At 45.5% G+C, this 13,193-nt stretch overlaps 1 protein-coding gene across 2 annotated transcripts in view; it reads right to left on the reverse strand.

The window, feature by feature from the left end:
* Positions 1-203: 203 nt before the first annotated feature.
* SH2D4B (SH2 domain containing 4B) overlaps positions 204-13,193 on the reverse strand; it is an 80,560-nt gene continuing 67,570 nt past the window's right edge. Inside the window, exons 7-8 of one of the 2 annotated variants that reach the window (XM_063087888.1) lie at positions 3,882-4,102; positions 204-296 (exon numbers count right to left, since the gene is read on the reverse strand). In XM_063087888.1, the coding sequence (XP_062943958.1) occupies positions 204-296; positions 3,882-4,102 (314 nt within the window). The remainder of the gene's footprint in view (positions 297-3,881; positions 4,103-13,193) is intronic. The other variant, XM_063087889.1, reaches the window with a different exon arrangement.

Genomic DNA, 13,193 nt, shown 5'->3' on the forward strand with positions numbered 1-13,193 from the left:
TTAGCAGTTTCTGTCCTGAGCACTGAGATGGGACCAATGGCACACCTGCCATACATTGCATGTTCCTTGAGACATACTAATATACTTGTTCCTCTGATGGTGGTGAATCTTCCAGAAAATCATAGGGATTTGAGTCAGGAAGTTCTTAAGCTGAATTAAAAAAAAAGATGTCCAAAAGAATCCAATTGATAAGGAGAAAAAAATCATTCAAACAACACATGGTAGTCTGGTGGGCTGTCCCTCTGTCCACAGGGTTCCTGCAGCAACTCTCCCCCTGACACAGTGATAACTTCCTCCTAAAAGGGGGGAAAAAAGGAAATCTGTTTATAATCAAGAAAGGGAAATAAACATCCACCAGAGAGAGACCAGTTCAAAACAGAGATACTAAGAAACTGTATCTGCCTCCCCCTTACTCAAATTTTTAGAAATGATAGGGGGGAAAATGCCTTTAAAAATAAATAAATCCATAAAAGTACTGGGAAATAAGAAGCAAGGCCATTAATAAAGCAAAAATGTTGAAAAATTCTTGAAAAACAGAAGATGCACAGGGTGAGGTTGTCAGAGAAGTTAATGTGGGGCTCAGCTAGGGCAAGTCGGGGACAGGGTGGGGACCTCCAGGCAGGTGTTTGTCTCAGGCAGATCAAGAAATGAGGAGACGCACACAGTTGCTTGGGAGGCTGAAGAGACCCCAAAAGTTCAAACACTCTCATGCCGAAAAGATGCGCACTCGATAGCAACTCCAACCCCTACAGCATGGAGAGCCTGCATTTGGAAAACAGACACTGTACCTACTCGTGGATAAAGAAAACATTTAAACTTGGAGATCACCTCATAGCCCAAAATGTATATACATTTAAGGAAAATCATAATGATAAATGAAAGATGCCAAACTCAACAACCGGACTGATTCCCAAGAAAATATCAAGTTTATAAAACAAACAGAAGGAGGCTTTAAGAGATGTGTATTAATCTCCTCAGCAGAATAAGAAGATAATTCATCCATAAAACAGGAATGGGCTATTGGGGGTTTTTTGTTTTTTTTATTTTTTTTGTTTGTTAAAAAGAATCAATTAAAGAACCTGAAAATGAAAAGCATGATCATTTAAACTAAAAAGAGAAATTTCAGTAGAACTGAAGAGCAGAATGGACACAACTAAAAAGCAATTTAGTAGCAGAAAGAATTGTCACATCAGTAAGGAGACAACAAAACGGAAAAGTGGACCAAGGATATGAACAGATGATTCACAGAAGAAATCCAAGTGGCCATTAAATATATGAAAGGTCCTCAGAATCAGTGCTAATCAGAGAAACGCAAGTTAAAAAACAATGAGATACAGTGTTTGCCCATCTAATGGGAAGAAATTAAATGACTGATAATTCCCAGTGTTGGCAGCAGTGTGGGGAAACAGCCTCGTACAGTTTTGGCAGGAACATGAATTGGCAGCACATTTTTGGAAGGCAGTCTGGCAGATCTTTTCTAATGAAAATGTGCAGAGTCTTCTCTCCAGCAATTCCATCTGGGGATCCATCCTAGAGAAATGCTGCACATGTCTACACAGTGACACATACAGGGAAATCTCTGCAGCACTGTGTGTGACCATGAAAAACGGGGCACCAGAGAAGTGGCCATCAAGAGGAGAATGGCTAATTAAACTGTAATATACATCCATACCGTGGAATTCCACAGGACAGTTGCAAGCACTGGTATATGTACTGACATGGAAAGATCTCACAGACATAGTTTAATAACAGCTAGCGCATCGTGACAACTTACAAGTGTCAATTATATTTTTTCAGCACCTTACATAGTGATATCTCATTGAAACCTCACTGTGACCTTAAGAGGGAAGTGCCATTATTAAACCCATCTTACTCAGGAGGAAACCAAGGCACAAATGTTTCCGTAGTTGCCCAAAGTCACACACAGTAATGAAGCTGGAATTTGAAACTCAGCAGCCTGATTCCAGCGACCATGCTTTTTAAAACTACACTCTATGATTTATTAAGCGTGTTAAAAAATCAAGTTGCTGAGCTATATGTAAAGAATTATGCAACTTATGTGGAAAATGACAAGACTACGTATTTCCTTATTTACATACATTTGTATGTTACTGTTCAGGAGATACTTAGACATGTACACAGCAAATTGACAATTTGAGTGCGGCATCTGAAATGGATGAGGCGTTCGGTTTGTACTGTATTTTGCCTTTTCTAGACGATAGTGATGAATTAATCGTGTAATTAAAATTTTAATGTATAAAAGCTGGCCACCAGATATCCACATGAGTATAGATGATATCTCTCGTTCCAGATAGAAACAAAATTGTCAGTCCCAAAAGTTTAGATTTGGAAGAGAACACAAACCTTCAAAGACATGTGGTCTGACCTTCCTATACAGGAACTTGTCCTGGGAGATGGACAAGTTCCCTCCCTTTGCTTGAACACATATAGGGACAAGGGGTCCACCACAGCTCATGGCAGCTTATGCTGGACAGGGAAAGCAAATAATCTAGTTTAGTGGGAAAAGCACATGATGTAGAGGCAGGCAGCCAGAGGCTTAACTCCTGGTCCGAGCTGGGACCAGCTATGAAAACTTAGCCGAATTTCCCAGCCTCCCTAGTCGCGGTTTTCTGATCTGTGAATGGGGCCACTATGCCTCCCTTGCAGAGGAACTGGGAAGACTGAATAAAAATGTGGATACGGAGCAACAGGCCCCCTGCCTGACACCCCCTCCCTTTCTCTTTCCTCCGGTTCTAGAAGATTCTTCCCAGCACAACTAAAACTCTGCCTTGATCCTAGTTAGTGCGGTTTGCCTGGCAGTTCTCTATACTTGGTGTCTGGGAATTTGTGAGTGGGTGAACTTCTACGTGCTTTACTCATAAGGTCGAGTTAAGAGCTGTCTTCGGAGCCCTGGGGACATCCATGAAGAGATGAAGAGAAAGCAACACAAACCCAAGAGTTCCTATTATAGCAGCAGCCCAGTGAGACGGTCAAGTAATCCTGTGGACCTTTCTACCCCCGCAAGGCTTGAGTAGACGTTGGACCCCTGAGTGGCCACTAGTCTACCACTCACACTCCCTTGGTCCTGCCCTTCTGGGTCAGTGAGTTTCCCCTTTGGCCTACTCCCAGGTACTACTGATGCCAACAGCCACATCGGCACAAACGTTGCTTCTTACTATGTACACTGTTTGGAAGACACCTTTCCCATTATGCAGTCTGCGGCAGGCGGACAAATAACAGAAAGAGCTGGAAACAAGAACTTCCACAGCCCCTGTGTGGTTACAGAGCACTGTCACCTTCATGACCTATTCAAGGCTCCCAGGGTCTGAACTAAGTGTCATTTACATCCATGTGCCTGGTAAGGACACTAAGCTCAGTGACACTAAGTAACCTGCCCAAGGTCACACACATACCAAGAGGTAAAGCTGGAGTTCAGACAAGAGACATGGTAACACCACGACTGCGAAAGCTTCTCTAACCATGGGGTTGCCTGCTATGCTTCAGCAAACTTGGAAGCAGCCAGAGGGCTGACTAGAAGGTCCCCAAGAGAGGCATTCCTGAGAATGAGGGGGATGGGGGGTAAGACCTGGGCTTGCAGTGATGGCTGATCAGTGGCCCCCAAGTGTCGACAGTAGTGAGCACTCAGTACTCCAGCTGAGAAGAAGCCTGGGGACCAGGGTCAGAGGTGCACACGTGCCTCAGAGGCAAGTCAGAGTCAGTGGGCCCCAGAGCCTGGTCTAGACAACCTCTGGTCTCTATGTCTCTGCAACCCTCCAGCCCTGTGGCCTAGGGACTGCGGCCTCGCTGCACTGGCTTTGGCTGTCTCTTTAGCTCAAGTTGCCACCAGTTTCACCCCCAGCTGGCACCCCTAAGAGGGGTACCTTGTGGAAATCAATGAGATCTGTGAGCGTTGCATGGCGATTGGGGTCCACTCCCAGGAAGCTGTAAAAATCCCCAGAGGCATCCACGAGAAAGTGCTTGAATCCCTTCTGCAGGCGGTAGGAGAGGGTGTAACCCCAGATTTTCTCACTGACCCGGACCAGAAATGCCCCCTCAGTCATGTTCTCCAGGAGATCTTCTGCATCTTCTCGGCTAATAATTCCTGGTTTAAAAGAGAAAAAATGAAAATAGAAAAATGTCCTCAGGTTCTGCAACCCTCCTTTTCCCTCCCTCCCCCCGGCCCCTGCCCCTCACCCTGTGGCTCCGTCCACACGCCATCCATTCAGGGTGTCAGAAAGAGGAGGGTGTCAGGGGCTGGCCAGTGTCTGCCGCGTTCCACAGAGGGGGCATCTTGGCCCACAGCGACCAGCTGCGAGCCTGGGGCAGAGTTGCTACTAGCACCTGAGTTGAGCACGCTCTCCTCCAAATTAAGCCACACGAATGTGGATTAATTGGGTAAGCAAGGAATTAGTAATGAGCCAGAATTATAGCATCTATTGATTAGCTCTCTGTGGAGAGCCTTCAGAGTCCAGCTCTAGTGACTAGACCAGAATGACAGGCGATGATGCCTCACTTATCTTGCTCGACTGCGAATGAGCATTCGAAAACAGCATCTCTCCTTAAAATGTAAAAAGACCTCTTCCAAATACCTGTGGACACTAGGCAAAAAGTTCCTTAATTGGGCCATAGAATTAAGCTTCACTTCAGCTCAAAGAACAAAACTTTCTAAGGTTCCATATGGAAGTCAGATCTAGCCTTGGAGTGGTTTGTATGTTGGTAGCAAATCCCAAAATGCTTTCAGGGAGCCACTCTCATCCGGATAATGTAGAGAGGTGATGCGTTTGGCAGATCAGGCTCTGGGGGGTGGGGAGGTGGGAAGAGCAGCAGGAGTCAGAAGACCTGGATTCTCTCTCCAGTTCTGCCCTCATGTGGCTGCGGGATCTTCAGCCAAGTCCTCAACATCTCCAGTGTCCTTTGACATTTAAGTGATCATAACCCTTCTACTTCAAAGGCACATGATGACTTTCTAGTGAGATAAAGAATTCAAAGTCGTTTCATACATTGAGAATAGTTGTAGAAATGCTGGGTCCTATAGTCATCTGTTATTTGGGGGTAAAGGTGAATTGCAACACGTCATCCCATTACACAGCCACTTGTCTGGGATTATTTCAGTGGGATTATTGACTGTCAGTGACAGCATAGGAGGAGGAGTAGCTGGGCTGTAGGTGTATGAGAGGCACTACACACCTGCGACTTCTCTCTACTGGGTCCCCAATGTAACTCCAAGCTTAGCTGCAGTCAGACTCCCCTGCCACTGCTCTCCTACCTAAAGGGACAAAGGCAGGACTTTCCTTATGCCCAGAGCAGAGGATGCAGAAAACCATGCTGCCAAGTGCCCCACAATCAGGGGCCACTTATGTCCTCCTTTCCCAGGACTTACAGCAAGAGGCGATCAAGCCAGCTACCCTCTCCAGGGTGTGCCCAACCAGGCTGTAGAAGTAGGAAACCAGGGAGAGAAAGGGAGGGGAAGGAAGGGAGAGCCCTTGCACCACAGGGCACACGAAGAATTACATACCATGCAGGATGCACCCTGGTCCTGCCCCGTGGGGGGGCCCTGGTGGCTTCAGCCAGAAAAACAGTGACAGCCAAGAGAGAACAGAATGGCAATATCCAGGATCCATCCAAAGACTAGGCACTGTCTCCCACTCACCTCCATGCCCCAACACCAGAGGACCTAGGCCCCAAAGGTGGCTGCAGAGGGGAGATAAGTAAGGGCAGTAGAAGCAGGGGCAGGGGTTGGAAGGACCAGAAGATGTCACCCTGTCCCCTCTCTAAGCACTCAAGCTGAAGCACACACGGCCTGGGAGGGGACTGGAGAGGAGTAAGTATTGCATACAGGAGGAGACTTAACCATCAAATCTGAATAGGACCCGACCTTTATTTTTGTTTTTTTCTTTTAAACAAGTGTCTTTATTTTAATTATTTATATTTTTGATTGACAAATAAAAATTGTATGTATTTATGGTGTACAACATGACGTTTTAATACACATATGCACTGTGGAATGGCTAAATCAAGCTAATTAACATATGCATTTCCTCGCCTGCTTATCACTTTTTTGTGGTGAGAACACACAATCCACTCTCCTAGTAATTTTCAAGTCTACAACATATTGTTAGTAACTACGGTCACCATGATATGCAATAGGTCTCTTGAGTTTATGCCTCTGATCTACCTGAAACTATGTGTCCTCTGGTCAACATTTCCACCTACACCCTCTAGCCCCGCTAGCCACCATCTACTCTCTGCTTCTATGAGTTCGACGTTTTTAGACTTCACATGTAAGCGATCTTGTGCACTATTCGTCTTTCTGTGCCTGCCTTATTTCACTTAATATAATGTCTTCCATGTTCATCCATGTTGTGCAAATGACAAGATTTCCTTCTTTTTAAAGGCAAAATAGTATTCCATTGTGTACACACACCACGTTTTCTTTACCTGTTCATCCATTGATGGTCATTAGGTTGAGTCCACGTTTTGGCGATTGTGAATAACGTGGCAGTAAACATGGGAGCGCAGATATCTCTTCGACATACTGATTTCATATCCTTGGGTTATACGCTCAGTAGTGGGGTTATCATAGGGTCATTGTATTATTAATTTCTTGAGGAACCTCCATACTGTTTTCATAATGCTGTACTAATTTACATTCCCACCAACAGTGTGCACCAGGTGGAATTTTCTCCACATCCTCTCCAAAACTTATCTTTGGAACTCCACTTTTTAATGTCCAAAAATGTTCAGTAAAATTAAAATGACCATGTCATGTCTTCCCCCAGCTAAAGCCCCTGAGTGGCTTCCCACTGACTTCCAGCCAAGTTCAGGCTCAGGACAGTGGACACCAGGCTCCCTTGCCCCACCTCCGTCTCTGGACTTATCATCAGCTCACGTCCTGGACGGTGACCGGCTGCTCACCCACAAGCCCTCCCTGGGCTGAAGCTTCATCCTCACTCCCAGCCCCCTTTGCCCCAGCTGACCCTGACTCCTTACGGAAGGCCCCGATCCTTTTCTCTCCCAGGCTGCTGGTAGCCTATGCTCTACCTTTCTGCAAGTTAGAAAAAGATGACCCCCTGAGTGGTTCGATTAGAAAAAGATGCCTCTCTGGGCCAAAATAGCAAAGCCCACAGCTTGATTGGGGAAGGGTGTCTGCATGTCAATCCCTGGCTCTCCCCAACTAGCTCTGGGCAGGGTCCCTTTACTCGGTGTAAAACCTGCTCAACCGATCAGGAAATCATCTGCATCCCAGGAGGCTGCATTGGATATCTCACCTGTGGGTTTACACGAGATACTCTCCAAACCCTATGGGAGGTTAGTAAACAGGCTGCGAACTGCTCAAGGCTAGAGCCTGCGGCAGCTGTGGGAGCAGACTGCCCAGACATCCCTCCAAGACACCTTGCGAGGAGCAGCCGTGTGTCCATCAGGATCCAGCATGCAGGCCTGCTCTCCCCAGGATGCTTCCAGCCAACAGCTGAGCACAGGGGTTACTAGAGCCACCAGCCTGCCTAATGAGGAACTCTCTAGTGACCAATCCTTGCTCTGGGGCTCCCCATCAGCCTGGCCGAGATTTTCTCAAGCGGCACTCCAGTAGCAGGCTCCACTTACCCGATTGTCCTTCTTCTCTCTGTCCCTCCATGGTGTCAGACCCGCGGCTCGCTCTGAAGACTCTCCCCACCTTCTCCCAATCCCTCTCCCCTTTGTCTTTCATGGGCATTTCCTCCAATCAATCTCTTGTGCTTCTGCTTCCCAGAAGACCTGAACTGACACAGAAACCTTACTTTGTCTTTATATCCTAAGTGCCTGGGGTGTTGGGAAGTATGTTTGGAGCAGCGATCAGGAGCAAGGACTCAGTCCCAGCTCAGGGACTTATTCTGTAGGTGGTCTCGGGCAGGTTACTTACACCTCTCTGAAACCCACTTTGGTGTCCTCGTCCATTAAGTGGTACTGGTAATAATACCTATATCACAATGCTGTTTGAGAACTAATAAGTTAATGCATGAATATGCTTAGCACAGAGCCTAAGAACATAGCAAACATCTAGTATACTATAACTGGATGCACTGGATACGTTACATATCCTACACGTGTGTGAGTGTTGGAGGCTACTTGTGCTGGGAGCAGCGATGGCCATTACTGCCAGATCTTGCTGCGCCCGCCCACATCCCCACACATGCTCGATCCTGAAAACACAGGCTGCTGAGGGAATCTCCTCTGAAGGGGCCACAGCCTGTGCGATAAAGTTAGCTGAGCCATTCCTAGGAGGCTCCGGGTGTCTCAAAGGGTACACACCTGTGAATTCTGCTTCCTCTTCGCTATTTGTCTAGAAATTGTAATTTGGCACAAGACCAGAAGTAAAGCAACCTCATAGTTCAGGACAGCAAAGAGAGTTTCACAGAAAGCCCAGCCCCCAAGAGAATTAGCGTAGGATGCTTGCCAAGAAGCTGCTGTTTTCCTGCCTCACTCACTCTTCCCTCTCCATCTCTCTCCTGCTAGGTTGCCTCTCGGCCAAGTGCAGAGTGGCTGGGAAATAAGCATTAATCACTACCAGCCCCTGCTACCTGCAGACCTTCTGAAGATTCTTCGCCCACCCCACACCTTCCAGCTGGGGAGCGAGCACTCTGCCAGCGTCACAAAAGCTTTCTAACTCTACTGTGACGGGGGATGGCGAAGGGATGTGGCCTGGCCAGCCAGTTCTCCAGGCGACTGTTCCAGAGTGAACACTGGAGAATGCGCCTACCGATGGGAACCACTTCTCATACCCATACAACGGGAAACGTAGTATTTTCCTGGAGTTTCCAGGAACATTTTCTCTCCTTCCTTCCTTTCTTTGTTTCTTACTTTTTTCTTTCCTCCCTTTAATAAATATTTATTAAACACTATCTAGGAACCAGGCCCTATGCTGGGTACCTGGGAGTCAGCAATGAATGAGACACAGCTCCTGTCTTCCAGAAGCTCTGACTCTGGACAGAAATAAAGATCGGCAGACAATTTTTAAATATAAAAATAAAAGGCTAAGACTGTAACCGGTGGTGATAAAGTCTACGTGGGGAATGGGCTTGGGTGCTGTGTGGTAGCACCTGGGGGAGGCACCTCACCCAGATCTGGGGCCCACGGATGGAAGTGACAGAAAGGTCAAAGTGCAGGCAAAGCAATGAGGACAGGTTGGAGGAGTGGACAGGTAAAATTAGGTAGAGTGCCATGCAACAATTAAAAATAATAAGTTAAAAATCCACATAGCACTGATCTTATGGCGTCATGTTCAGTGAGACAAAGGAACACTAATGACATTTAAAGCACCTCACAATTCATGTAAACGTTAAGTGCAGGGTAGATTCTGGAAAGATGGCTACGGTGGCAGCACCATTGATTTCAATCTCTCCAAATCTCCAAATAAAAACAGGCAGTGCAACTAAAGAACAAAACCAAAAGTCCACGGACTAGGTTTACAAGAAAACTAGGTGATGAGGGATTCCTATCAACCCTGCTGTGGTCTGAAGGTGTCCTTTAAAATTCATATGTTGAAACTTAATCATCAATGTCACAGTATTAACAGGTGAGGCTGTTGGGAGGTGATTAAGTCATGGGGGCGAAGCTCTCATCAGTGGGATTAGGGCCATTATAAAAAGCCTGCAGGGAGTGGGTTCTCTTCTGCTTCTCTGCTGTGTGAGGACATAGCATTCAAGGCACCATCTCGAAAGCAGAGCCCAGATTCCTCACCAGACATTGAACCTGCCTGTGCCTTGACCTCGGACTTCTCAGCCTCCAGAACTGTGAGTAAATCAATTTCTATTCTTTTTATACTATCCAGTCTCAGGCGTTTTGCTTCAGCAACCCAGACAAACTAAGACAAACCCCAAATACAAATGGTGGTGGAAATGAACCAGTAACTCAAACCTTCATGGTTCCAGTGTTTATGCAGAAAGAAAAAGACATAAACATTCAGGCAGGCTTACAGATCCCAGAGCAGTCAACAGGAATTCACTGGGAAGAAGGAGCCGACTTGAGAACAGCAGCTGAAACTCGGAGTTCTGCCCTCGCCAACCCTGGGTGAGTACAAGGGGCCCCTGATGAGACCCTCCAGGACCACCTTTCACCACTGGAAGTGGAATCCAAATTAAGCAAGAAAGGGGCAAAGAGAAGCACTTTCCTGGCATCACTGGAAAAGTTCACAAAAACTAATTTCACATAAAAATTCGCCACAAAAAAGCATCAAGGTCAATCACATACAACATCATCATCAGAGACAAAAAGAAAAGGAAGAGCAAAACAACTTCCTTATGGGTGACACATACATAATATACAGAGGTCCCCCATTATCCACAGAGTATATGTTTCAAGATCTCCTGTGGATGCCTGAAACTGTAGATAGTACCGAACCCCGTACATACTATATTTTTTCCTCTATATACATACCTATGATAAAGTTTAATTTATACACTAGGCACAGTAAGACATTAATAACAATAATAAAATAGAACAATTATAAGAATATGCTGGCATCACTACTTTTGCATTTGGGGGCCATTAGTAAGTAAAATGAGAGTTACTTGCTGGTGAGGATGTGGAGAAAGAACAACCCTCCTGCACTGTTGGTGGGACTGTAAGTTGGTGCAGCTATTATGGAAAACAGTGTGGAGGTTCCTCAAACTACAGATAGAACTGCCATATGACCCAGCAATCCCACTGCTGGAAATATACCGAAAGGAATGGAAATCATCATGTCGAAGGGACACCTGCATTCCCATGTTTATTGCAGCTCTATTTACAATAGCCAAGAGTTGGAACCAACCTAAATGTCCATCATCAGATGACTAGATAAAGAAAATGTGGTATATCTACACAATGGAATACTACTCTGCTATAAAAATAAATGAAATTCTGCCATTCGCAGCAACATAGATGAGCTTGGAGAAAATTATGTTGAGTGAAATAAGCCAGACACAGAAAGGGAAATAAAGCATAGCCTCATCCATAAGTGGCTTCTAAGAAATAAACAAATGAAGGAAGGAAGGAAGGAAGGAAGGAAGAAGCAATCACTATAACATGTTAAATTTTCAAAGGGAGAGAACAGAACTGAGGTTACCAGAGATGGGAAAGTGGGAGGGGAAGAGGCAGTAATGGAGGAATTGGTAAAGGGTCACGAAAAATGATGACATTGTATAATGTTGAATATACTAATTATGTTGATCTGAGCATCACGTATTGAACGCAGGTATTAATACTCAACTCTGTACCCCACAGACATGTACAATCAACTACGATACAATTAAAAAGGGGGGTTGCTTGAACACAACCACTGCTACGCCACTACAGTGGAACTGATCACCACGACTGCGAAGACAAAGGGATAATTCACGTCCGGGGCAGGACAAAGCGGGACACTGAGAGATTTTGTCATGCTACTCAGAATGGCACACAATTTAAAACTTATAAATTGTTTATTTCTGGAATTTTCCACTTAATCCTTTTGGAGCACAGTTGACCACAGGTAACTAAAACCACTGAAAGCAGGGAATATGCAAGAACCCTTTCGACAGATATGTGTTAAACTTATCCAAACGGCTACTTAATAGGAAGAAAGGGGAATATGGGTGGGGAATGAAAGTAAAGAAGGCTAAGAAAATAAACAGATAAGGGGTGACACTGTTTCTTCCAATGATGATAAGCTACAGGGGTGAGGAAGGAGGGGGCGGCTGATGAACTCAACCCTCCGCACTGAGGGTTCTCGAGAGGCAGAGATAAATAAGAACAGGGTCCAGCTTCCTCAGGGGACACCAAAAAAAGAGGTAGGGTGACTCCAGAAACTAGGTTTTGGGGCAAGTGACCTCAGTCAACAGCTAGCCGGTGGGAATGGCTGAAACTCAGAGGCCCTCAGAAGGAGCCAGGGTAGGGCTAAGTCACGTTTGGGGGTGATCAGTGCAGGGAAGGGGACCCCAGATCCCGTCTGTGCCAGAAATCAAACCATCATTCCACCAGCCACGGACCATCAGCAGTGGAGCTTGGAAAAACAGAGGACAAGACCCAGAGATGACCCTCTGCCCGGGACCTCTCTTTGGTTCCCTCCCAAGGCCATGAACTTCTCCTGCACCCAGACACCATTTGCAGGAGAGGAGTGATATCAGATTAACCTTTAATTGGAAATTTTGTTTCGATTTTTTTTTTTTTTTTTTTTTAGTCATTAACAGGAAATAGATGTCCAGAGTAAGATAAGGTCCCTTACCAAAACAAGGAGATAAGAAATTCCATCTGTTGCACATCTTTCTAGCAACACAGAAGTCTGAAGGAGATATACATAGATACAAATGTAGACACAGACCAGGGTTTCTCGGCCTGGACTCCACTGGCATCTGGGGCCAGACAACTGTCTGTGGTGGGGGCTGCCCTAAGCGTTGTAGGAAGTGCAGCAGCATCCCTGGCCTCTACCCACCAGAAACCAGTTGTGACAACCGAAAATGTCTTCAGATATTGTTAAATGTCCCTGGGGACACAATCACCCTATTGAGAACCACTGATGTGGACATAGACTGAAAATCTCAAAAACATGCTGATGACTAAAAAAAAAAAATTGTGGAATAAAACAGTAGTGTGCGATATAACTTATGTAAGAAACATGGTTTCCTCAATAGTTAATATAAAAATTATCATAATTTTGTGAACATAAGATCTATGAGAGCAACAATTTTGTCTGTTTTTTCCCAGTATAATCCCATGTCTAGTGTCTGGAACATAGGCCCTCAATAAATAGTGTGAATAAATAACTAATTAATTAGAATTAGAATCCTATAATCAGCATTTACAGAATGCTGGCATTATGTCAACCCCTGTGCAAAGAGATTTATATGCACTAGTTCACTCAATCCTCATAATAATCCTTTGAGGTAGGTACTTTTATAGTCTCAATTTTATAGAGTAGAAAATTAGGCTGAGAGAGATTGAGTTACTTGCCCAGTGTCTCAGCAGGAAGTGGCAGAGCTGAGACAGAGGTGCGGCATTCTTTTAATGACAGTCATGCGCACAAGGTTTGTACTCCTATTAGAATGCAAGCAGCCTGTGCTCCCTGCGTACAACCCAGAGCCTCGCATGCAGAGGCTCTGGAGGAATGTACAGGCGGCGTGTGGATTAGCACAACCAGCTCCTGCCCTCAAGACTTGCTGTGCTCTCAGCATGAACCACGAATCAGCCAGGAAGCCTGCTGA

This window comes from Cynocephalus volans, chromosome 2 (assembly GCF_027409185.1).
Source record: "Cynocephalus volans isolate mCynVol1 chromosome 2, mCynVol1.pri, whole genome shotgun sequence".
NCBI classification, from domain to species: domain Eukaryota; kingdom Metazoa; phylum Chordata; class Mammalia; order Dermoptera; family Cynocephalidae; genus Cynocephalus; species Cynocephalus volans.